This window comes from Struthio camelus, chromosome 28, assembly GCF_040807025.1.
Source record: "Struthio camelus isolate bStrCam1 chromosome 28, bStrCam1.hap1, whole genome shotgun sequence".
In the NCBI taxonomy this organism is placed as follows: Eukaryota; Metazoa; Chordata; class Aves; order Struthioniformes; family Struthionidae; genus Struthio; species Struthio camelus.
This window is the reverse complement of record NC_090969.1, coordinates 3,244,947-3,267,925: the sequence shown is the minus strand read 5'-3', so window position 1 is coordinate 3,267,925 and position 22,979 is coordinate 3,244,947. Positions and strand designations below refer to the sequence as shown.

Below are 22,979 nucleotides of genomic sequence, written 5' to 3'. Positions count from 1 at the left end.
ACTGGGAAATAATCCCCCTCTCCAAATCGCTGCTCTGGCCCCAGCTAATGACTCTACAGTGGCAAGTTATTCAGATGGAGCCTGTGTCACCTAGACTAATCTCCTGCTCTGAATCACCCAGCCAACCCCCTAGGACACAAGGAGCCAGGCTCCAAGAAGATGCTTTACTCGTTTGGCACTTTTACCCTGCCAGAAGAGCATTCGCAGTGTTACCTCAGGGTAAATAGCAAGGCTTTCTTCATTAGCCAAATCCATGCGGACATTTAAGCACAGCAAATGTGTATTTGAGGAGCAGGGGGAGAAGGGAGGGAGCAAGCTTTTCTCTTTCTTTCCAAAATAAGACGGGAACCTCACAACCTCAAAGCAAGCCTTGGCGCACAAGCGGAGAAAAAACTTTTCACTTTCATCCAGTGAAGGAGAGACCAACACCTCCACAGGGCACCGTCCCAGAGACTTACCTTCTCCTTGTTTTGTGGGGACTGCGGGTTAGACACCGGGCTGTCCGGAGGGGAAGAGTCCACCTCAACTGGCTCTTCTTCCTTTATTTTTATGTCTGGGGTTGAAGGCAGAGACATGTCCAGGGCTCCAGCGTTCTACAGGAAAACCAGGCACGGAGCGAAGCGACAATTAGCTCATATTGTTTGCGAAACATTCGGCTGTTCCCAGAGGAAGAGCCACAGCTCTGAGCTCTTGCCAAATTATTATGATTTATTTGGGCTGACGTAGCATCTGGGAGCCCGAGGCAGAGCGCCTCGCCGCGCTGGCCCCGTCCAGAGACGAAGGCCTAGCAAAGACGGTCTCTGCCCCAGATGGCACCATTTTGTGGTTTCGCAGTAACACACATACACAATTCTTTCCATTGGCGCTTTTTTTTTTTTTCATAAAAGGGCTCTTGCTAAGGAGAACAGGTAACTAAGCCAAATGCCTGCGAGTTACAGAAGGCACTTTCATTCAGAGAAGAGCTGTAAAGCATTGTATAAATCAGCCCGAATTATTTTATTACCCGATTATCAAAAGCAAACAAAGAGCCATGCAAGTTATTAAATATCTATGAGCGCCCCATTAAAATAAAATCCAACCATATGCCTGAACCTGGCAACTTGCCACCACCCGGGGATCCAGCAGTGCCACGTGCCCCATTTTAACCAGTTAATGACTTGCTGGTTCCCCCCACGGTCCCCAGTAGGGAGTGGGGAAGTAACCCAGGCCATAGGCACCCGGCGGGCAGGGCGAGCTGGGGAGCGTGCGGGGCCAAGCCAGTGGCAACGCATCTTCGGAAGTCAACAAGATACTCAAGTGGAGGCTCTAGCATTGTGCGTGGCAGCTAAGGACCTACAAGCAGGTCTGGGGAACCCTTGGGTCCCATAAATCCCTGGCTGGGCAGGGGAGGAGAGCAGGGTGATGCACAGCGGGGAATCAGCTCAGCGGCCACCTCTCTCCTCCGTAGACCTGGAGGAGCAGAAGACCTGAGAGAAGATGGCGTCTGCGAGCGGCGGAGAAGCAAGTTATCGAATGAGGCCACGCCAGCAGGACGCTGCATTCAATTGGGCTGGAGCAGATCTTGCAAATCACCCTCCGTCCATCCGGGGCAGGGGGAACTCTACCTAAATCAGGCCTGACAGCTGCTTGTCCAGCCTGTGCTCCCTCCCTCTGCGGTCAATCCCAGAGCTCGGCTCACCAGATTGCTGAAAAAATCTCCTTGGCATCTAAGCTAACACCCCTCTGCTGCAATTTAAGCTCTTTCAAGGGAGGAAGATTCGCAGCGAGAGGGTGAATATGGGCACCTATGGATCCTCTCGCCGCTCTTCAGCGGGGTGCAGCTCCAGCGCCTCCGCTCTCGCTGATTTATGCAGGAGCTTTGCTTGCGGCACAAGCAGTAACCATTTACCTGCCCTCTTAAGCAGAGATGTTGCACTGGGAATCACAAAGGAGAAGGGATTAACATTCAGGAAAGTTTCAAGCCACTTAAAGGGCCTCTGGGGAAGGCCCTGCTGTGCCTGTGTTTTTAATTAACATGCTGGTGTCGAGACCACCCTTGGAACCGGAGGACAAAACACAACGGCAGCGACCGGGCTCAACACGGCCAAATGTTCAAAGCATCTCAGCAACGCACCAGGCAGCTTTGGCCAGGTTCACTGAGTGACGAGCCATCTGGGCCCGGGGACTGAGCGTGTGCAGAGATTTTCTAAGAGGCATAATGCTTTCCCTACGCCCGAAACCACCCCGCGCTTCGAGCTGCCGTGCTCGCCTGGCTGATGGTGGAAATATTTTGACTGCAGACATCCTAAAGCAAAAAAAAAAAAGCCAAACGTCCAACAGCCTAAAGGATCTTAGCCGTAGCTATTAGGCAGCACAGCGCAGGATATGGGTGGTCTTACATATAAAATGACTGGCTAGACTGTGGGCTGTTCAACCATTTATATGTGAAACCACAAACTAAAAGCTACCTTCGCGCAGCGCTCAGGGTCTGGGCTGCAGAGAACAAAAGGCGGCGAGTCGAGAGCATAAAATGCCACGCCGCCCCGACAAGGCCCTGCAGCATACCAATGAGAGAGATCAATTTATGCTTTAAAGAGCCCTGTTATTACGGGAGCGGGCGAAAGACAGTTTTCAGTTTTAATTCTGAATTCCTCCGTTCCCCATCTCGGCGAAGATTTACGCGGCTCTGCTTCTGCAGTTTATTTCCGAGCAGCGCCGCTGACTGCGAGCGTATGTACATACATATATCAATTTAGTAAATGTATGTGCCAGTCTAAGAGCCCAACGCGCATCTGCTGCTCCTTGGATCCTGGAAGCGGGGCCGGGTGGGGGGGGATAATGTCCTTAATTAGCTGCTCTATGACGAGATCCTGGTGTCCTTCGGACCTGTGCACTCCTGAGGTTGGCAGGGGCAGTGTGAATTGATACTGCTTGTATATGAGGGGGGCTCCTTGTTAGAAAATGCCTCGCTCCTGCCTGCAGCCCCCTCTTTATTTGCACATACTGCAACCGTTCAAAGGCTACAGGCACGCGGCGTGAGCTCGGGCCCTTCCCTGGCTTTGCAGAGAGCGCAGGAGGCATATTCAGGAGGCGACTGCTGCAACCGCACCTTAAAGGTAATAGCTTTAAGGATCCCGATCCCCAAAGAGGCTCCGGGTGAATTTTGCTCCAATCCTGAGCAGTTAGCAGAGTCTCAACCCTCTCCTGCACCTCTTTCCCGAGATGTAAGAAATTTCGGGTACCGCCTTTTTTCAGCTTTGAAGCAAAAAGCCGAAGGAATAATAAACCATTAAAATCCGCTCTAACTGGGGCCTGGATTGCAGGCCAGGCAGCCAAAGTCACACAGGTTACAAAAATACAGTCCCATGTAAGCGAGCATATTAAATCCGAGCCCACACTTAGTTACCCTCCAACATGTGTGTTTCATCAGAAGAGCACAGTCCCCCCTCCAGCCCCCACGGTATGCGAGTGGCTCAGTTTTACGGCAGCGGTGGCCTTTGCCTCTTGCCTTTTTCTCGTCATCCTCGGCGGCTTTCTTGAACTCGTGCTCAAAGGAGCTGGCCAGCTCATTGAAGAGTCCCACTTCTTCGCAGTTCTTCAAGAAGCGCGTCGGGGTCGGAGTCTGATCTGTTTGGGGTGCAACACCAATCACCAGTCAAAGGGAGCTTAGAGAAATCATTTTAACCACCTTAGCCCTCTCCTGGGACTCCTCGCGTACGTGGCCTCTGCTATGCAGAAGCCTGGAGGCTCTTCCACGGAGATGTGTGTCCCGTTTGCAAAAGCAAGCCAGAAGGAGGAAAAGGACGTCTTGTCGCTTTTGTTTCTCCCACAAATAGAAAGGTTAAAAGCAAAGTCGTTGCACCAAGAGCAGTGCAGTGATGTCTGTGAGACTCCTGCCTGTGTGCTGTGTCCTGTCCTGTTCCTCCCCGCTCAGGGTTTCGCCTGGCCGAGAACAGCCGAGCGGCCGCCACGAGGAAGCAAAACAGTGGGGTTTAGTCCGGGGAGTATCCCTGAAAGAGTAGATCTTAAAAATATGAAGTGATCAGAGGGGAAAAGGCCACACGGAGTAGCTCTACGGCTGACGCGCAACAGAGCTGGGGAGAGCCGCTTCCTTTTTGCGCCTGTTTCTCTTGCTGAGCGTACATTAACGTGCGTCCTAGGACAGACGGCTACGTGGGAGTGCTAATAATTACCACCACTGTCCAAAGCAGTCCCTCTGGGGCCGGTTTTCCCACCATATTAACACATTGAGTCATGATCTCTCTGGCCATCACCCAGGCTATAAACCAGAAAGCAACCTCCCTGCTCCCGGCAAGGCTCGTTTTTCTGTGTGACGTTAGGTCAGGAGTCCAGGTATTAGCGGGAGCCCGGTACAAGCACGTTACACCGAGAGAATCCATCTGGCAGAAAATTTCATAGTTTTTTAAGCACAAAGGGGATCCCTGGGAGAGTTTAGCCTGACCTGCTGCATAAAACACAGGCTGCTTGGCACAGATCCTCCCCGTACAGCGTGCAGTAGCCGTGTTCAGGCTGAAGTGTCTAAGGAAAACAAATCTCTCTGATTTTAAACCGGCCAGCGGTGGAGCATCTCCCACAACCCCTGGGAAACGATTCCAGCGATTACTTCGCAACGCATTTACAGAACGATGCTTTACCTCTAGTCCGACTTCAAGCCCTACCTATTGGTTTTGTTAATAAAGTAAAGGCCTCCTCTGAGCCCCAAACCTCTCTTCATTAAGCTAAGAAACTTTGTCAACTAAAGATCTCCGCAGGAGGCTGGTTTTCCAGTGCTTTAATGACTCTCACGGTTCTTTTCAAACCAGTCCCCATTTACCAACGTTCTTCCAAGCAGCACACACCAGCCTGGGGCCCAGTACTCCAGCTGAAGATTTCACAAATGCCAGGAACCAAAGCAGTATCATCTCTCTCCTACCGTTTCTCATTCGTCCCTCTGGGGATTGCACCAACTCTTCTGCCCACAGCATCACCCTAGCAGTGCACCTCTCCTTTTAAATAAGTGTCTCTGCTGCCAGCTAAGAACAAGCAGAGAGAGAGAGAGAACAATTCTTTACAACTCCCTTTAGCTTAACCGTGGAGTTATGGCAAGGGATGTAGGCTGAACCTTCCTGCTCCTTAACGCAGGGACCAATTCTCTCGACTCCAGCACAAAACAGGGGAGAGGGAGAGAACATGAAACCCCAGAGACAAAATAGTGGCTTAAAAAAGCACATTAGGAACTTAAGGCAGTAATGTCCTAGATCTCACTGCTCAAAGCCAGTGTGTTTTTTAGCCTTCACAAAACCCCTAGCAGCCTTATCTGCCATCGAGTCCTCAGGCAGGGCAGGCTTGTGTTAAACAGGCTGGTCCTGCACTGACCACAGCTAAATAGGTTTGTTTCTTAGCTTTGCGGTTTACCCTGGAGCAACCCATTGAGCACCAGCACAGTGAAAGCCCAGCGGAGCTGAGGCACTCACTCTACCGGGAGAGAGGGGCGAGATGCGCCTTGTGCTAAAAGCGAAGCGTCTCATTCCCCCAGTGTTTTAACCTGGGACAGTTGACGCACAAAGTGCCACCCAGGAGGAGTATACACCTCCGGGAGCAGCAAAGACGAGACCTTTTAATCATGTGTCCCTGTTAGACCTTACCCGGAGGTTGGACCGTGCTCCATTTTTGTTTCCTTGTTAACGCCTGGCCAGCTTATATTTTGGGTTTACCAAGCAAAAGCTAACGCTCACCCTCTGCATCCCATTTAGAAACACGGTGAAGTGAAGGAGAAACGATCTTTAGGAACCTGAGGCTTCTCTCAGCCTCGGCCCCAAATTCTTCACCCTCGACTCCCGTTAGCCTGATCCCGTACAAAATTGCTCTCCCTTTGGAAGGCCGTTTCATCTCTGGGAGATCTGCCTTGGGAGATGCTTTCCGCCCTTCCAGCAAAGGCTGTACAAGCTCTCTTAAGATCAACCCAAAGCTGCAATTAACTTAACGGCTTTAAGGAACAAACTGCATTGCTATTTCCTTAGTTCAACACTGAATTTGGGCCGGAGGTGAATCTCGAGAAAGGGTGCCGGGCCCTTTTAGCACTCGCTTCGCCGTCAAAGCACCAGGACAGTAGTCTCCCCTTATGAACTCTCAAGGCTTAAGAAAGCATTTCCTCTTTTCTTCTCGTTCTCCGCAACAGCCTTTTCATTCGGTGGTAACACAAACCTCGTGCCCTTTCAAGAAGCCCAAACGAAAGGGGATCAACAAGGCAGGAGAATATCTGTAACTGGCAATGACCTGCTGCCAGACAACAATATACATTTTTCTCCAATTTTATAAAGGCTGCATTGACTGTGCGCTGCCAGAGTGCCTCATTTGGGCTCTGCAAATGCACTCTCGGCAGTAGCCAGTGCACTCAATGGCATTTTAATTTATTAACTGCTAGCCTAAAAGCTCAAGAAAATTGACACCTGGGCTGAGGAGAGGAAGCTGGGTTTGTCAGATTTTGTTCATCGTCCTCAAAGCACATGCAGAAACGTGAAAGACCTTTTGTCCATAAATCTTCCAGTCTTAATAAAAAGGGTGAGAGCTAAAAAAAAAAAAAAAAAAAGAAAGAAACCCACAAAACCTGATACTACCATAAAAAAAGAAAAAAAATAGAAACTTGGAAGCCTCTGGCTTTCCTTTCCTCCTGATTAAATGCAGATCACAAGAGCTTTTTATGGGAGGTAGAGACGTTTTTCAGTGCATCTGGTCCCCGGTATTAATCTTGCAGTCATGCTATATTAATGTGCACCATTTTCAGAGCTGGCCTGGCTTGAACGCCACATACCTGCTATGATGACTGAGTCGGTTCGAGCGGGGCCGAATTTCAATGTCATCTCATGCTTGTGTTTATGAACCGCCAGGTGGTCCTCGTTTGTAAACCTCTGAAATGAAACAATTTAGAAAATCGTGAATAAATGCATTTTGTGTTTTACGGTACATCCTGCAGCGGGGGGGAGCGAGCCGCCCGGAGAGCAACTGTAACACAATCGCTGCCGAGCATTAAGCAAAACCAGAGCGGGACAGATTGGTTGAGAAGCAGGGTGTGAACACATTGCTGCAAACAAAAAAGCCATTACGCGGGCTTCTGGCGAACGGGGACAAATATTTTTAATAATCAATTTTTTAAGCGGCGGAGCCAGGCGGCGGCGGCGGCTGCCACCGAAAAGAGGAGAGGCAAATTGGCCTCGGTGAAACCGCCGGCTAACGGAAGGACGAATTATTCGCTCTTAGGGGTCGGGCAACTTTTTGGACGGCGCGCGACAGAGCTGGCACCGGCGGGGCGATTCGCGCCCCGGTTTTACGAAGCGGGACGGACGAGGCTGCCCGCCAGCCCTGCCCGACGGCTCTCCGGCACCACCGCGGGGAGGGATGCGTTTCCCGCGCCGCAAAGATGCCGTCTAAATTGCACCTGCAGCGTAACGACAGGATAAAGCCGCCCTGCCAAGGGCCAGGCGCGCCGGGCCGTCGTTCCAAAGGAGACAAAAGGGGCTCCCGGCCTTCGCTCTTGCTGCTCGAAACCGCTGCAGCGACCTCGCCGCGGGGTTTTCAGCAGCCAGATCGAGGAACCGGGGGAGAGGAAGGGATGGAGTTAAAGCAAATACTAATAAAAGACTGGAGGATGGATTGCGCCTCTCCTAATAGACTGCGACAAACCGCGAGGCTGAGGGCATTTCACGGGCCGTACTGCAGGATTTTTATGCATCCAGTGCAGCATTTTTTTTTTTCTTTGCTGTTTCTCGAAAGAGCCGCTGCATCAAAGAATTTCCTTCCTTCCTTCCTCTCCTCTCTTTAGGCGAACGAACCAACCCGACCCAGAGCCACCTGCGTCTGCGCGTTAGCTGCAGCGTGAAACCTCACGCCGGCCCCTCTTTCCGACGCTTATCCGCGTCGCAAATCCCCGCTCGAGCAAAGCCGCGTTCCCCGAGCGGGAAGCTGACACCGAGCCTTCCCGCGAGCCGCGCTGGCGCATCCGCGCGCGTCCCGGCTCTTTTCCCCTCCGGCGCACTAGGAAGCGCGTTACGCAAAGCGGCCGAATTTGCAAAATTATCTGGCGGGTCCGCAAGGCTTTTGATAGCTCAAATTAAACAAAAGAAATGCAATCCGCTGCGTCTTTAAGCCCTCGTAGGCATCCCAGCAGAGAGGTTATCAGAGAAGCTCGCGTAACCCTGGGTGTACGTACGCCGCCTCTCCCGATTGCTGCTCCGTAGCTAAATGTTTAATAACGTTTCTCAAGTGTTTTACTAAAGATACGTGCGCCCCTCGGGGACTGCCGGCCCCCTCGCTCCAAGCAGCTCCTGCAAACCTCCACTCTGCTCCAGGCCAAACATTACTGATCTCCAAACCACGCCACAAATACCGCCAAGGCCAAAAGGCAAGCAGAGCAAGGCGAAGCAAAGGGAGCCGGCGATTGCCGCCGGGTGGGATTTTAAGCCGGCGCCGGTTTTGGAGGGAGCGGAAATTTGCAGCGTCGCTTCGCGCTGCGCCCTGAGCCCCGCGCGCCGCCTGGCCGAGCCGTTCCCGGCGGCAAAGAGGTGGGTTACAGTAAGGGGAGGAGGATAAATCGGGCTTTGTGCGAGGCCGCAGGAGAGGAGAGCAGCTGGTTGCGAACGACTATGTAGCGACCGCGGCCCTAAATACGAAAAAAGGAGCATGATGAACCCCCCTCCAAAAACGCGCTGACTCTGCCTTGCGCTAAGTGCAGACACGAGAGAGATTTTTAAGTTAACGGGGGAAGCAGCCGGCAGAGGACGAGGTGGAAATGAGCCTCGAGTTTTTCTGTTTGGAAGGGATACGCGGCATCAGGGGCCGGAGGCATCCGAGACGCCCGTGCCCGTTCCCCAGGCGCGGCTCCGCGGCCGCTTTTGCAGCGCGGCTACCGCCGATTTCATTTTAAATCTTTCTTTTTTCATTCCGTCGCAAGGTGGGGTTGTTTTTTTTCCTTTTCTTTCCCCCCCTTCCCTTTTTCCTGGGGCGCCTCCGCTTTCGCTGCGCGTTACGGCTCTATTTAACATCTTTATGCGGCGGCTTCGGCGGCTCTCCCTCTCGCCGCGCAGAAACGCTCGCAGACGCAATATATCTTTCGACAACGCGTTTGCAAACGCCGAAACCTAGAGGCCGAGTCTGGCACTTCGGTTCTAAATCATGTCGTTTTTGCACAGAGGAGAAAGTAGTGGCGGGGGGGGGGGAGGCAACCAACAACCCCCCCCCCAAAAAAAACCCGAATGAGTTAAAGCCGCAGCACCGGCTTTAATATTTAATCTCCTTCCATCAGCGTCTGACACAGAGCGGTGCTATTTCAGCCCGCTCTTTCGCGGGCGCCTGAAGGGGGTGTAGGCTCTTCGGGGGGGGGGGGACAGGCGCCCGCCGCCGCGACCCTCGCGCAGCCCTCGGCCCTTCCCACTCCCCTGGCAGCCGCGGCTGGAAAAAGCAGCTTCAAAGGCAAACGCTCCCGTTTTCCGCTTCCCGCGGCCCCTTAGGCGGCCCTGCCGTTCCTGCCGAGCGGCGTCTCGGCCTGGGTTTGTTCACCCGCGGGACGGTAACGGCCTGTTGGAGAAACCGGAGTCGAGGCGCGTTAAGGCTGGACAGTCTGCGTTCGTTACTCAACAGGCTCCGGCAGCTCTGGAAATAAACGGGCTCGTTTAAAAATCTTTATTTAATAGGAGAGGTTACTTGGGGCTGGAGCAACGCGCCATGCCCGTTAGGGAAAGCGCCAGAGGAGAAACGCAGGAGGCTGAAGCCCAGCTCCCCAGTCAAGAAACAGATTTTCCACCCGTTTAATAAGGGCCAACGTGAAAAACAAGGGCTTGCTCCGGCTTTTTCCGGCGCCTTTGCAAAACCTACGAGCGCCTTGAAACGACGGCAGCGGGAAGCGCGTTTCGGCCGGCTTACGCAGGCCGCGGGGCGAGCAGGGAGCCGAGGGCGTCACGCAGCCCGGGCTCCAGCACGGCCGAAACGCCGGCGGAGAGGCGAGCGGCTCAGCGTCCGGAGGAAAAAAACGCTGAAGTGGCTGCAGCGGCAGGCTCGAGGAGCCATCGCAGCGCGCGAGCTGCGACCGCTATTTTCGAGGCGGCGACAGTAATTTCACAAGAGCGTAAACACCGGCCGCGAAGCCAGCCAGCTGCCAAAAATTCAGGTTTCATATCGAACGGGCGGAGGGCTGCGGGAACACGCTCGTAAAGAGGAGCGTTCACCCGGCAGGAAGCGCAAGCCCGCGGGGCGGACTGGAAAAGGGTGAGGAGGCAGGCGAACGCCGGCCACGCGGCTGGATTAACGAGCCGTCGTTAACGCCGGGAAGGCGAAACGCCACTCCAACCTCCGCCACAGTCCGGGCGATCAGCCAGGGACGAGGGCGCTGGGTGCCGTCTTAGGTGCCGTCTCGCTTTCCTGGCATGACCTTGGGCAAGGTGCACCTACCTCCGGGCTTTTCGGGACTTCCCGACGGGCCTGTGAGCCGGCGGCGCTCCCCACGCGTGGAGCAAGGTCAAAGCCTTAGGAGGCCAGGCAGCATCCGGCACGGCCCGTCTTCCCCGCGCCAGGCCCGCTGCCTTGCCCATACATCTCTGCCTTGACAGGGCTCAGATGGATTTCTAGGTGCGCAGCAGGCCGGACAGATATTCCCTGTCCGCTCTGCACAACGGCGGAGGTAACTAATGCAGGGTCACGGGTGCCCTCGAGGGCCAGGTACCCAAAGGTTAGCTGTTACGGCTGTGAGTGATGCGACCCCTCCGCCCCCAGTTGCCGCGCCAAGCTGGGCTCCATCTCACCCATTTCCCAGCTGAGCAATGACAACGATAATTCCCTTCCTCGCGGAGAGCCTGCAAGGATTAATTCGCTAATGTGCATAAAGTGCCCAGATCCTGGAGTGATTCATAGATTTTAAAGGCCGGGGGGACCATTACAATTATCTGCCAGGGACCACGTGAGGCCCCAGATGGGCCCATTTCCATAGGAAAGCAGGTGTCACGAGCCTACTCGGCGATAACGCCGGAAAGACTTGTTGGTTTGCAAGAATGTGCCGCTAAGATCACGCCGCTAAGCTGCATTTTTCTTTTCTTTTCTTTTTTTTCGCGCTTACGAGCGACGAGACACAAAGGTTGCGGATGCGTTTTCGCTTTGCTCGGACTGACAAAGAGTCACCGCTACGGTTCCCAAAGCAGTTTCCCGACGCACCGGGTCCGGCTGCAGCTACGGCTACCGAGCGCTCCTGCAAAGCGGGTTCAGTGACAGGGTCCTTCCGCTAGAGGAGGGAAGAGACAGCACCTCTAGGAGCCTGAGCGAGGACAAACGAAAAGAAGAGTGAAGGTTTACGAGCGATTGGCTCAGAAACACCCCCCCCCACCCACGCACACAAGAAAACATATATATATTCAAAGCGAGTTCTGCTGTTCCTGCCCTCGCACAAAGCCTTTTTGTAAAAAGGGGACTGGGGCTGCTTTGCAGGAGATGAGTGAAACGCCCCGGGAGCCCAGGCGCTCGCCTCGAGCCTGAAAACGCCCCTGCGCCAAGGTCGTTTCACCTCCGGCTCGTGCAGGAGAGAAAAACCGAAAGCCGAAAAGGTGCCGGTGCGACAGAGAAAGGGCGAGAACGGCTCGCGGCTTGGCCACCCCCTCCGGCCGCTGCAGCAGCCGGAGGACGAGAGCCGAGCGGCCGCTGCAGGGCTTTTTTCTTTGTCGCAGCCTCCCAGCACGGCCATTTCCGCCTGCATTGCAACAGGCCGTCCATCTCCGCAGGTTTAGGCATTAAATACCTGGTGCCTTTCCCAAGTTTGAGCAACCCCCCCCCCCCCAAAAAAAAAAAGAAAAAGAAAAAAAGAGGTATTTTTGCCGACTCGGAGCCCAGGAAAAGCAGAAAGGGCACAAGGAGGCTGGGATGCATCTGGTGCAATGCAACCTCCCCCCCAACACACGCACACTAAAACTGCATTGAGATTCAACCCCGAAATGTTATTTTTGGCTCAGGCAACCCCAGGGACCCATGTGGCTATGCCTTTTACTTTAAAAATATGCTTACATCCTGAACTGTGATTAATTCACGTTCCTTTCCTTGTTTAAAAAAAAAAAAAGAAAAAGAGAGACTAAGAATAATAATCAGAAACTTCAGCCCGTTTGCAGGCAGTGTTCAGGGTTGCTGCTAAGAAGCCACGTCTGAACAGCCAAAAAGCCATTTAACAGACGCTATTTGGGCTTAAAGTCGTGAAAACCTTCGAAATGTGCCTTTTTTTTTTTTTTTTTGCTTTAACCAACAGAGATAAAACCATCTGCCTTCAGCTTTTCTTTTTCAGTTTTTTGGGTTTTTTTTACACACATTTGTTATCACAGATTTGCGCCACACGACAGCATCATCTTCTCCGCGTCAAGGCGATGGAGATGCTCCCCTAACTTCCCCTCGATTTAAACAAAGAGTTAAACAGGCTCTGGAGCCCGTCCCATCCCCGTTGTTCCTCCTTGGCCAGAAGGGCAGAGCATTTAACTAGGAGTAGGTAAATAATTTAATTTACATTTCTATAGCTTCGCGGGTCCCGGAGGGCTTCTCATACACATGCCCCTCCACCGAAATGCAGGTGTTTCAGCAGGGGGGAAGGCAGCAACCATCTGGCCTGCAGCGCAGCGCAGCAGCGAGCAGGGAAGCGTTGGGCCAAGGACGTACGGGGCAAACTCTTTAACAAACCCGCTGTTCAAGTTTTTTTTTTTTTTTTTTTAAATAAAGTCTTGTAGGGGAGACAGCCTCTCCTTCAGCTCCGGCGCGTCGAACTTCAGCATCAGCACTTTTGGGTGCAGCTTTGCAGAGCGGCCAGGAGCTCTTCGGCTCGGCTAGGAGGGCATTCACCCAGCGGGTTTTAAGCTGGCTTGGACACCGGGAGCTTTAGCTATCAAACCTGAGCCTCCTAGTAGGGATATTTTTTTTATAGCACTCTGAAGGACAAGGAAGCAACCGTTTCCCCCTTTTTAGAAAGGGGCCTAGGCGGAAAAAGGCAGAGAACGAGCAGATGGTTGAGATGCTTTAGGGCCTACCGGGGAGGAAAGCAGCCGGCGATTTTGCCCAAAGCACACCTGACACCGCCGGCGAGGAGCCCCGAGTGCGTGCCGGCCCTCGCGGGCGACCGCCGCTGTAATTACAGCCCAAACGCCCGCCTGTGGATCCGCACCGGGGAGACAAGGCTCCTAAATCTACACAAGAGCGGGTAGGATTTTCTAAGACACCAATCCTGCTCCTCCGACGGAGCGAGGTTCGCGGGGGACGGACGCCTCAAGGAGTCAGTCTGTCCTTCCCGAGCCGGCCGGCTGCTCGCGGAGCATCTCCCGGCGGGCGAGAGGGCGCAGGGATGCGGGAGCTCGACGTCGATGATTATTGACTTCCGCCCAGCGGAGTGATTTTTTTTTTTTTCAGGCCGTCTTTCACGAAAAGCGAAGGTTGTTAAAGCGCCCGTATTAATTACCGCGGCCACGTAATTTTGGAGGAGAGGCACAGCAGCCACCAACGGAGGTGAGCGAGGCGGTGGAGTCGCCGAGCGGCTCCGCAGCTCGCACCTACGGAGACGCAGCGGCCCCCCGGGAAACCCCGGAGAGCTCCAGCAGGGATGTGAATCATTATAACATCCCCGGCTCGGACCTCGGCAGCAGCACGAGTTTTCAGTGTGACCTTGGCCAAGTCATCAATTCTCCCCGTCCCTCCTAGACAGGGCGAATAAAGAGAGGAAACGACACCGTCCCAGGGGGTTAGGGGAAGGCTCCGAGAGCACGAGCAGCGCCGCCAAAAAAATATTAACAAGCGGCGTTTCCCTTGCTGTATCGAAAGCTTTCCCTCGGTGATGAATGGGGAGCTCGGCCTCTCTTCCCGGAGCAGAGACCAGGGAAAAGGGACAGCAGCACCGCGGCGGGGCATTCGGCTAAGGGAAATTCCTGCCCTACCGCAGCGAGCTCCCTGTGCCGAGCGGTTTGGGGGAATTGCACGGCCCCGAGGGAGGTAAAGGGGTGAATCACAGCTGGTGGCGATGAAGAAATGTGCGATGGAGCTGGTGGCGATGAAGAAAGACGAAAAGAGACCATAACCCCCCCCCCAAACCCCAAGACTTCAGATCTACCGCAGAAACCCAATGCTGGGCTCCCGCCTTCCCCGGCGAGGCTCTGCTGTTTACCGAATGAGTCACCCTTCCTGCCTTGAACGCTCAACAGCTCCTGAATGAATTCGGACGCAAAGAAGCTCTTGCTCGGCAAACAAACAGCAGCGGCAGCAAGGCCCGCACGGGGCGTGCGCAGGCACGAGAAACTACAGGGACGAAAAGAAAAGCATTAGCAGGAAACCCTGTCTCCAAATACCTCCCCCTCCCGCCCCAGGAACCAAGAGCATGCGCGTAAAAATAATTAAATCTGGAGTCGATTCGTTTGTCTACAGGGCTGAGGGCTCGGGCTTTGGGAGGCTGCGCGGGGATCTTAAAAAGTCTCTGGCCGCTGGCCAAGTCCGGCAGCGGCGCCCGGGCGAGGAGAGGGTTTGGCAGGTGCTGCAGCCCACGCGGCGGAGGCGGCCGAGGCGCTCCGGCTTCCTCGCCAAACCATACATTTAAGCTAAGCGCTCGTCCTCATTGCAAATGCAGCCCTTAAGGCCCGGGTGACAACAGGGAGCTCTGCAGCCTGCCCGTTCCCGCACCTGGCGGGGACCCTGCCAACAAAGGCAGCGCCGCAGGCGCGTGCGAGCCATCGCGAAGGACGAGCTCCAAAAATGGAGCTACGGTGGTATTTTTGGTTCAGTCTGGCTGAGCTGAGCCAAAACCAGGACTCGGACCTCGTCTTGAAACCAGAAAGACCCAACACACGTTAAAAAACGCTTGAGGGTGAGAATCAACGGTCAGGTCCTCGCGCAGAAGAGTGGTAGGAGCTGCTGGACCCACGCGTGGGACAGCAACGTCTTTGTTCCCACGCTTTCCCTTGGAAGAGCGCGAGGAAAAGCTGGGCTTGCAAAGCAGGCCTCAAGCAGCGGACTCTGCTCTCTCCCGCGGATGGAGAACCTCATTTACTGCATCGCCGGTCCTTCAACTCCAATCCAACCGCCTCATGTTCGTGCAGAAAAAGCAACTTCTCAAAGGCCAGGAGACTCATGGTTAAATTTGGCTTCATGCGAGAGGTTTGGTGTTCGTCCTCTCAAAAGATGCCTTGTGCCACGCTAATGCGATCCTCTCCGCTGTGCTATTGTTTCCGTGCAAAGAGAAAGCTGCTCCAAAAAACAAAAAGTTAGCTCCAATGGAAAAAAGCGCTCCTTGTGCCAGTAGGCTACAGCTCAAAGGAGTCAACGTGACTCAGCCTTGACCTTTGAACAACGCTACAATTAGAAAAAGGATGCCACGTTCCCCATTCAGCTTTTTAATGCACTGGAAGGTTGATTTCCTTCAATTCATTTGCAATATGGGCTATGCAGCTGCCCATTCACCATGGGTCAGCCTCTCCTTACAGTCATCTATCGCAGGAAAACAAGGGCTTTTATTTTTCGTTTCAGACCTGAGCTAGGATCTCTCATGGGGAACCTCTAACGAGCAATGTTTTGGAGAAGGCATCACGGTAAAATGAAGACAGAATTAAAGTGGCTAGGTATTTGTTTGTACGAGCACAACTTAAACACCCTCGTGAGGTCTAAAGATCAAGAGGGCAGCTATTCAGGGTGGTAGATGGGATGCATCAAGTGGAAAGGGGCAAATACCAGAAGCCAAGCCAAGCCAAGATCTGTGGATCCTTGGCCACCCTGGGAAGCGATGGAGGCATTTTGGAAGTGAACTGTAGAAATAAGAGGGGTTTGGCCCCCCTCCTGCACATCAAGAGATGCTGTGGAAGCTCAAGGATCGATTTGGCTAGCTCCGACCGCCTCAGATGTCCCATTGTCAGGGGTGAAATTAGAGACCAAGGAATTTATCAAACCTCTACAGCGGCCAGTTCACGGGGCAGCTTGTGCCCTCGTATCTCTTCTATCTATACTTACGGACTTTCCACATCTCATTGTAGGATATAATTTTCTACCACCACTAATCCTTTCTGTAGCTCCTCTCCACCTTTTTATTCAGAGAAGCCTTTCTTAAAGCACAAAGAGCAGAAGGTGACAGCTTGCCAGCACCAACCTCACCAATGCCACATATCCTTTCTTCGCGCCTCCCTCTTACCTTTCTCCAGGAGATTGTGCCACCCAACTACCTGCAGAGCCCCTTGACTCCTTTTCTGCCACTGCTTTCCAGGCTACGGGTGTCAACCTAGCTCTCCTGTTCGATAAGGATCGTGATTTCATGCACGTTGTCAGATGTCAGTGCATCACGGTAATTAAACTTTTAAATGGAGATAGGCAGCAGCAGGAAAAAAAAAAATCAGAGTGTTTGACTATTTCTGCTTCTTGAAAGAGCCACCTGTTTTATCACATCGAGTAGATTTATGGGCATATTAATGCAATGCTGCTGCTCCCACCCCGATGAGGCTCTCGGTGACCCTCTCCTCTCTCGAGATTTATGATTTCTCAGCCCAGCTTACGGCAGAGCGGTCGAACTCCAAGCTCTCTGCACGACTCCCTCCTGCACCCAGAGTGCCTGGAGATCGCCGCTGCCGCGGATCTGGATCCCTTTTTCAATCCTCTGCAATCATTGCCCAGATGATTCTTTCAAAAGGCACCACGTTTTCCCTGGCAAGTTGGGTCAGCTTTAGAGGCAGAAGCAAGCCTCTTCGCGCTTCTCCTGTTCCCTTGCAAACGCCTTGTGACGTCTGCCATTACGGGAGCTCACAACTGGGAGATTTCGGCCGTCTGCACAACAAGATTACACTTGAGGAGCACGTTAGCCAGCTCCCAGCTCTCCAGCGTTACTCTGCGTACTTACTGACCCAGCAAAATCCCCAGCAAAAGCCTTTGCGTGTCTGAAGCGGACTCCCCAGCTGCCATTTGCCTCGGCCCCGGGCTCCTGCTTGCTTCTAATTGCCTCCTTAGCCACTCCTGGCTAATGGTAAACCCTTTTAACGTTACTTCCCACCTGCAGCCCTTAATAAAAATTAAGTGGATCAACTCTTAAGTGCGAGAAAAATCAGAACGGATAGAGCTGAGCATAATGCAAGCAGCTTCCCCATAAGCTTTTCCCCGCGGTGTTTGATCTACGGCCCTGTGCTCCTAGCCTCGCAAGCAGAGATTACCCCTGCCGAGGTGCCAACTGGGTGATGATTCAGCGATGTAGAAATATACAGCTGAGGTCACCAAAAAATCACTTTACTCACATCCTTAGGGTCTTAACAATTTTTCTGCCCGCATTATGGGTTGCGGATAATAAAATTGCACATGCAGTCAAAGCAAAACGCATGTAAATTCCCTTCTCAAGCTTACAAATGTTTGAGGTTTATAGCACACATCGCCCAAGCCTTCTTGAAAGGCAGACAGGCTAGCACAGCAATCGCAAATTGTTTTTAATACCTAAAACATGTGCAGGAAATACCTCCCCCAGCCGCAGAAACAAAAGCTTGTATTAATACCCCAGCGAGCACGCGAATTAACAGATTTTACAAGTGCTCAAGCCAGGATTAAGATGTCGACAGCGACGCTGTGCAATGAAGAGCCTGCACCTGCATCCTCAGCAAGTATCTGCTGCAAGTATCTGGTCACGCATCACGCTGGCTTTGCGGCCATCTGGGCTAGCAAAAGCAGTGGCAGGAGTCCCACAACAAGAACCAAAAAAGCAAAAAAAAAAAAAAAAAAAAAAAGGAGGGGGGGGGCCAGCAAGCTACACACATGAGGGAGACACTGGTGGAATGATCTGCTCCTTATTTTTATTTTTGAGTCTAGCTTGGATTGCTTAAAACCCACTCATTTGAAGGGTTATTTGTATAAATGAGCTTTTTGGTGACTGCAGCAGCTCACCTTTCTCCTGAGCTGGTCGTCTCCCGGTCTGAAGTCCACAATGAGGGGCTTTAAGCAAATAAACGTGACAGGTGATGTTTTGAATTCCTGTCAATTATACTAGCGACCATAAAACCCTCACCTGTCTATCTCCCAAAATAAACCCTGCTTATCTGCCTAAGAGGAGTGACTGACAGCTACACAAGACAGATTTACCATTTATAAATAACCCGAAGAAGTTAGGAAGCCAGAACCTTTAACTTCCCCAAAGATAGACTGATGCGACATTTTGCAAGAACTTCATTTTATGAAATGGTTTAATTTAGCAGGCTTTACTGCTGAGATTAATTTATAGCTTGTTTTGCACTGCTGCAAGAGTCTCCCACCCCATCCCCTATACACACACAATCCTTTATTGTCTAGATGTTTACTCTCAGGGGGAATTTTAGGACTTTAATGTTTTTATTGTTTTAATCCGGCATATAAAAAAAATTATTTGAGCAAAACAGCTGGTACAAGCGCTCGAAAAGTGGCGGTGCAGTTTCTCAGCTTGCACCATTAAGCAGGTGTTAAATAAACAAGATGCCATGCTCCTCCCGAGAGTTACCGGCACCAGAGATTTGCAGAGGATCTTTTTAGACAGCACGGGCATTACCAAACTGACAGCTGAATCTCTCCTGCAGGGACCTTTGCGTTTCTGCCATCGCTCCCAGGATCTGCTTTAGCTCAGGCTTACGCTCTCCAGCCTAAATTCCTCCAGGCAATAACCTAGGGAAGGGCTGAACCACAGCAAGCAAATCCCCCACTTATTACCTGCTCTATGTAAAGGGCGCTTCTGCCGATCAGCCGCGTGCCCTCTTCTTTACGCACAAAGAAAAAGCCCAAAAGGTGCTTTTTATTTTCTGCCTTTAACCCATGCATACTCGAGTCCTTTGTGCAGCTACAGCTACGCGACCCCCCAGCGGCAGAAGCCCGCACTGTTTGCGCGGCTACGATTCGTTCGAGCCCAGCGGCCCCTTGCAAACCTTGCGCTTCCTCCCACGTCGAAAGAGCTGCTAGAAATAGGTGCATTTATCACGAGCTCGCACACCTCAACCGCAAGAACCGACTCTGCAAAAGGAGAACCTTTCGTAAAAGAGTCACTGATGTGGTAGCCAAAACCCCCCAAAGCTTTAAAGAAAAAAAAAAAAAAAAAGCAAGACTAGAAATCCCTGCTACGCACAGCTCCGCTTTCATGCTCGTATATCAATGCGAGAGCTCTCTGGAAAAGACCTGAAAATATTACTGCTTAGTTTGTTTTTTTTTTTTTCCCCCCCCTCCCCTGCTCCAGCAACGACGGAGGCCGGCGGGCTTTCTCCCCGCCGAGCGTGCAAGGCCTGACGCTGCTTTCCATCGGCACGGCGGGCAGAGAAAGCCGCAGCGCCGGGCCGGCGCGGCTGCCGCAGAGGGGCGGAGCGGCCGGGCGCTCGCCAGAGCCTCCGCCGGCGAACGACAACAGGCTCCTACCCTGGCGGGCATCGGCTGCGGGGAGCGAGGACGTGAGCTGCCTCGCCGCTGGGCCGGGCTCTAGCTGCTTTCTTGCGTCTTCTGGAAAGCTCGGGCGCGTCTCGTCGGGCTTAGAAATCTGGACAGGGGAGCGTAGGCTTCTTAACCACAACAGAAAAAGCAGAGTAAGAACAGGTCACAAGCTTTTTTGTTAGTAACAGTGAGGACTAAGAGCAGTTTCATGACCCAGAGCTGGCTCCTCAGCATCGTCTTTGCTGGAGGAGGAAATGGGAGGTCCAGGCCTAGTTTGTTTGTTTTTTTCTTCCTCCACTTGCTTTTTGTGCTCAAGCGACGAGCTGCTCGGCTTTTATGCAAGAATTTTACAGAAAACCCTGCAAATTCGAGCACCTTTTTTTAAAAAGGAATCACATCTCCTCGATGGCCCAAAAACAAGGCCTTTGTAAAGCTGCACGCTGCATCCACGTTTGGGGAATAAGTTCTCTGTTAATGTAATGAAAACCGAAGCATCTCAAAATTTTCAAAGGTATTAGCAGACAGGCAGCAAGCGAGGCTCCAAAGAAAACAAAATCAGACAGCTTTGTCTTCAAAAAAATGATTCAATAGTCAAGAAATATTTTACTAGCTGGGAGGAAAACCCAGAGCTTACACGAGGCAGAAAAAAATTCAATGCCGACCGTAAGGTCAACTTTGATGGTACCCCGAGACTTCACTCGCCGCTTGGGTCCCAACCAACCCTCCTCCCGCCAAGCCCTGCACAACCAGCGCCCTGTTTCACGCCTGCTTTGCGGCGGACTAAAGCAAGGATTAAAAAACAAACCAACAAACAGGTTTAGCAGTTTCTGAGATTAAAAACAAACAAACAAAGAAAACACACACGAGGTTAAACTCGCACGCTGCGGCCAACGCCGCCATGCTCCCCGGCTCGGGTATCGCTGCAAGAGCACGAGGTCACGTGAAGCTTTCTGCTCCTATTAAGCTTGAGAGCACAAGCGAGTTTTTAAGATCAATCTAATTTCAGGTTAATAAAAGAGCCCGGCTCAATTTATGGCTTCGTGCTAGCAGTATGGGCAGCTTGCATTTTTGACACAGGGCTTTAGTTAAGGATTGGACTGAGATTTCATTTTTCGAGGTTTGTTGTTGTTGTTGTTTTGCTGCCGCCGGCTTTCGTGCCCGCTCCCCTCGGGTTGGACTTGGCGCGAAATACAGCAAAAGAAAAAAAAAAATTTTCCTCAGATTTGGACTACAGCAGGCAATTAAATAGAAAACTCCAAAACACTGCATGATCTAGACAGGAAGGCGGACTGGCACCGGTGACAAGCGACCCAGATAGCCCTGTTTCCCCAACACCCAGGTCGGACGCAGAGCCGGGAGCATCGGAGAGCCGAGCACGCGGCCGGGCTCGGCGGCGGGCACGTTTCGGATACGATTTGTGAGCGCTCGACGAATCCTTTGGGACGAGAGCTGCTCCAAAAGGGCAATTAGATCCATCGCTGGCTATTGTATTGCCGCGGGAAATAGGTTTACTACATACGCCTCATATACTCCATTTTCTGCCAAAACGAGCAAGCCTGCTAACGAAGCGATGGCGGAGCGTGCCCGATAACGGCGGCGGGTGGCAGGCCGGCGCTTTGCAGCACGGCTCAGCCCAGCTCCTCCTTCGACAGAGCCTGCATTAACGCCGGCTTCTGCGTCTTTTAAGGTGTCATCAGGCCGTCGGCAGCCCCCACACAGCATCGCCGAGGCTGCAGAGGGAAAACCAGGCGGCTGTTTCTCCAGATCTAGAGGTGCCGGTGAATTTAATTGCTACAGCGGCCGATCCAGCCAAGAAATCCTAACAAGGGCTCGTTTTAGAGAAACGCTCCACAGAACGGAGAGCTGTTTTCAGAAACGGGAAGGCTATTGCCAAATCTCGCCGCATTGCTAAAGCGGGGACGCCGAAGTCGCGGCCCCGGCAGACGTTTCGGAGCATATATCCAAACTAGAAAGGAGCTAACGTGGCTTTTGAAGTTGCTTACCTCCTCCCTGCGCACATTTAACTAGCTCACGCTATTCAAGTAAACCGTTACAAAGCAGATCGCTTTAAAACACAGAAACGCCACGCTTCGTCGACCAGATTTGGGGCGATTTTAGTGGAAATATAGCCTTATCGAGCACATCCACTGCAGCTTCCACAGAGGCCATTTTGCTCAGAGCGGGTGAACTCCAGCGTTGCAGGTACCGCAGGAGGAGGACAGCACGAGAGCTGTGAATACACATAATAATATAAAAACCAACCCACATTTCGGAAAGATGGTTTCTGCATTAATTTGGCTGCAATACCCATCAAACCGCCACCTCCCAGACCGGCCCTCAGCGTGGACATCGCAGCCTGCAGCTGTCCCCACGCAGGAGGCAGAGGCTGCTTTCGCATAGCTTGCCCGTCCCACGCGGGCGCCGAGGACAGACAGGGAGAGCAAAGGTACCTTCTACAAGTTATCTTTTTCTTATTCGGACTTAAAAAACACATACACAAAACAAAACCCACAACAAACAACCACCCCTACGTACAAAACACATCATGCCAGTAGGTCGAGGTGGATCCGTCTAACGGGTCTCTGTCTCCTGCCACCAGCACTGCTGACGGCAAAGGTTGTTATCTGGTGACGGGGTTCAACAGCAAGGAACTTTACTGACTGCCCAAAAGGCAGCAGAGAACCAGGAAAGCTGGCATGAAAGCCCGGAAAAACACACCAAGACGGTTAGTCTTCTACTGCCAGTTCCACTTTCAAGTCTGCGATACGCCACTGCGGCGAACCGGGTTGTTGCAACCATCCCTGCAACCGCGGCCCCGCAGCCACCAGCCCGGGGTTATTTTTAAGTGCCGCGCACCCGCCTTGCACCCAGGGAAGGGGGAAGGACAACAGCAAAATAGAGGAATTAGCAAGTCCCAGAAAGGAGGCAGGGATGAAAATCAACCCCCAAAGCGGGTGGGGTGCGACAGCTGCGCGGTGCTGTCCTGCCCCGCGGCACGGGGCCAGCGCTCGGCCCCGACGCTGATAAAAAGGGCAACGGGGAGGCCGACAGTCCCGGAGCGATGACAGTAAACGCAGTCGTCCGGGAGGAGGGAAAAGCCAGCGCAAAACCTTTGCAAAAGAAAAGCCTTTTTTTTTTTTTTTCCCCGCCCCCCTCCTCCCTCCCCTGCAGGACGGCTCTCCCGGCCGCCGCTCTGCAGCGCCGGCGCCGCGGGCTGCCAGCTTCGTCACGGCCGGAGCGGCTCCTCGGGCCGCGCGTTTCCAAAACCGCGGCCACCGCCCCGAAACGCTGCCAGCGGGCGCCGAGAACGCCAAAGCAGCCGGCGCGCTACAGCACGGCTCCTAATTACTACCTAACCAGCCGGAGGGGGTGCAAACGCGTTTTCCTGCGAAGGACGAACCACCGGCGTCGGCTGTTATTAAAAGTTGACTTTTTGGCAGAGGCTTCCGCTGCGTTTTCTTCGCACAGCCGCAGGATTGGCGCAGAGGTCCATCGAGTCCTTTGGCATCCAGGCTCTTATTTAGAAAAGGGGAATTTGGAAAGCCGTCCAGACCCATTTCCATTTGACAGACAAGTGTCTGCGTCGGTTCAGCGCCGCACACGTGCTTCAA

General features: G+C 52.9%; 1 protein-coding gene across 1 annotated transcript in view; it reads right to left on the bottom strand.

Moving 5' to 3' along the window:
* LOC104145511 (cyclic AMP-dependent transcription factor ATF-7) overlaps positions 1-22,979 on the bottom strand; it is a 70,137-nt gene that overhangs the window by 17,908 nt on the left and 29,250 nt on the right. The window contains 5 exon segments of the mRNA XM_068921293.1: positions 459-593; positions 3,488-3,606; positions 6,791-6,887; positions 11,201-11,229; positions 11,232-11,275. Coding sequence (XP_068777394.1) covers positions 459-593; positions 3,488-3,606; positions 6,791-6,887; positions 11,201-11,229; positions 11,232-11,275 — 424 coding nt within the window.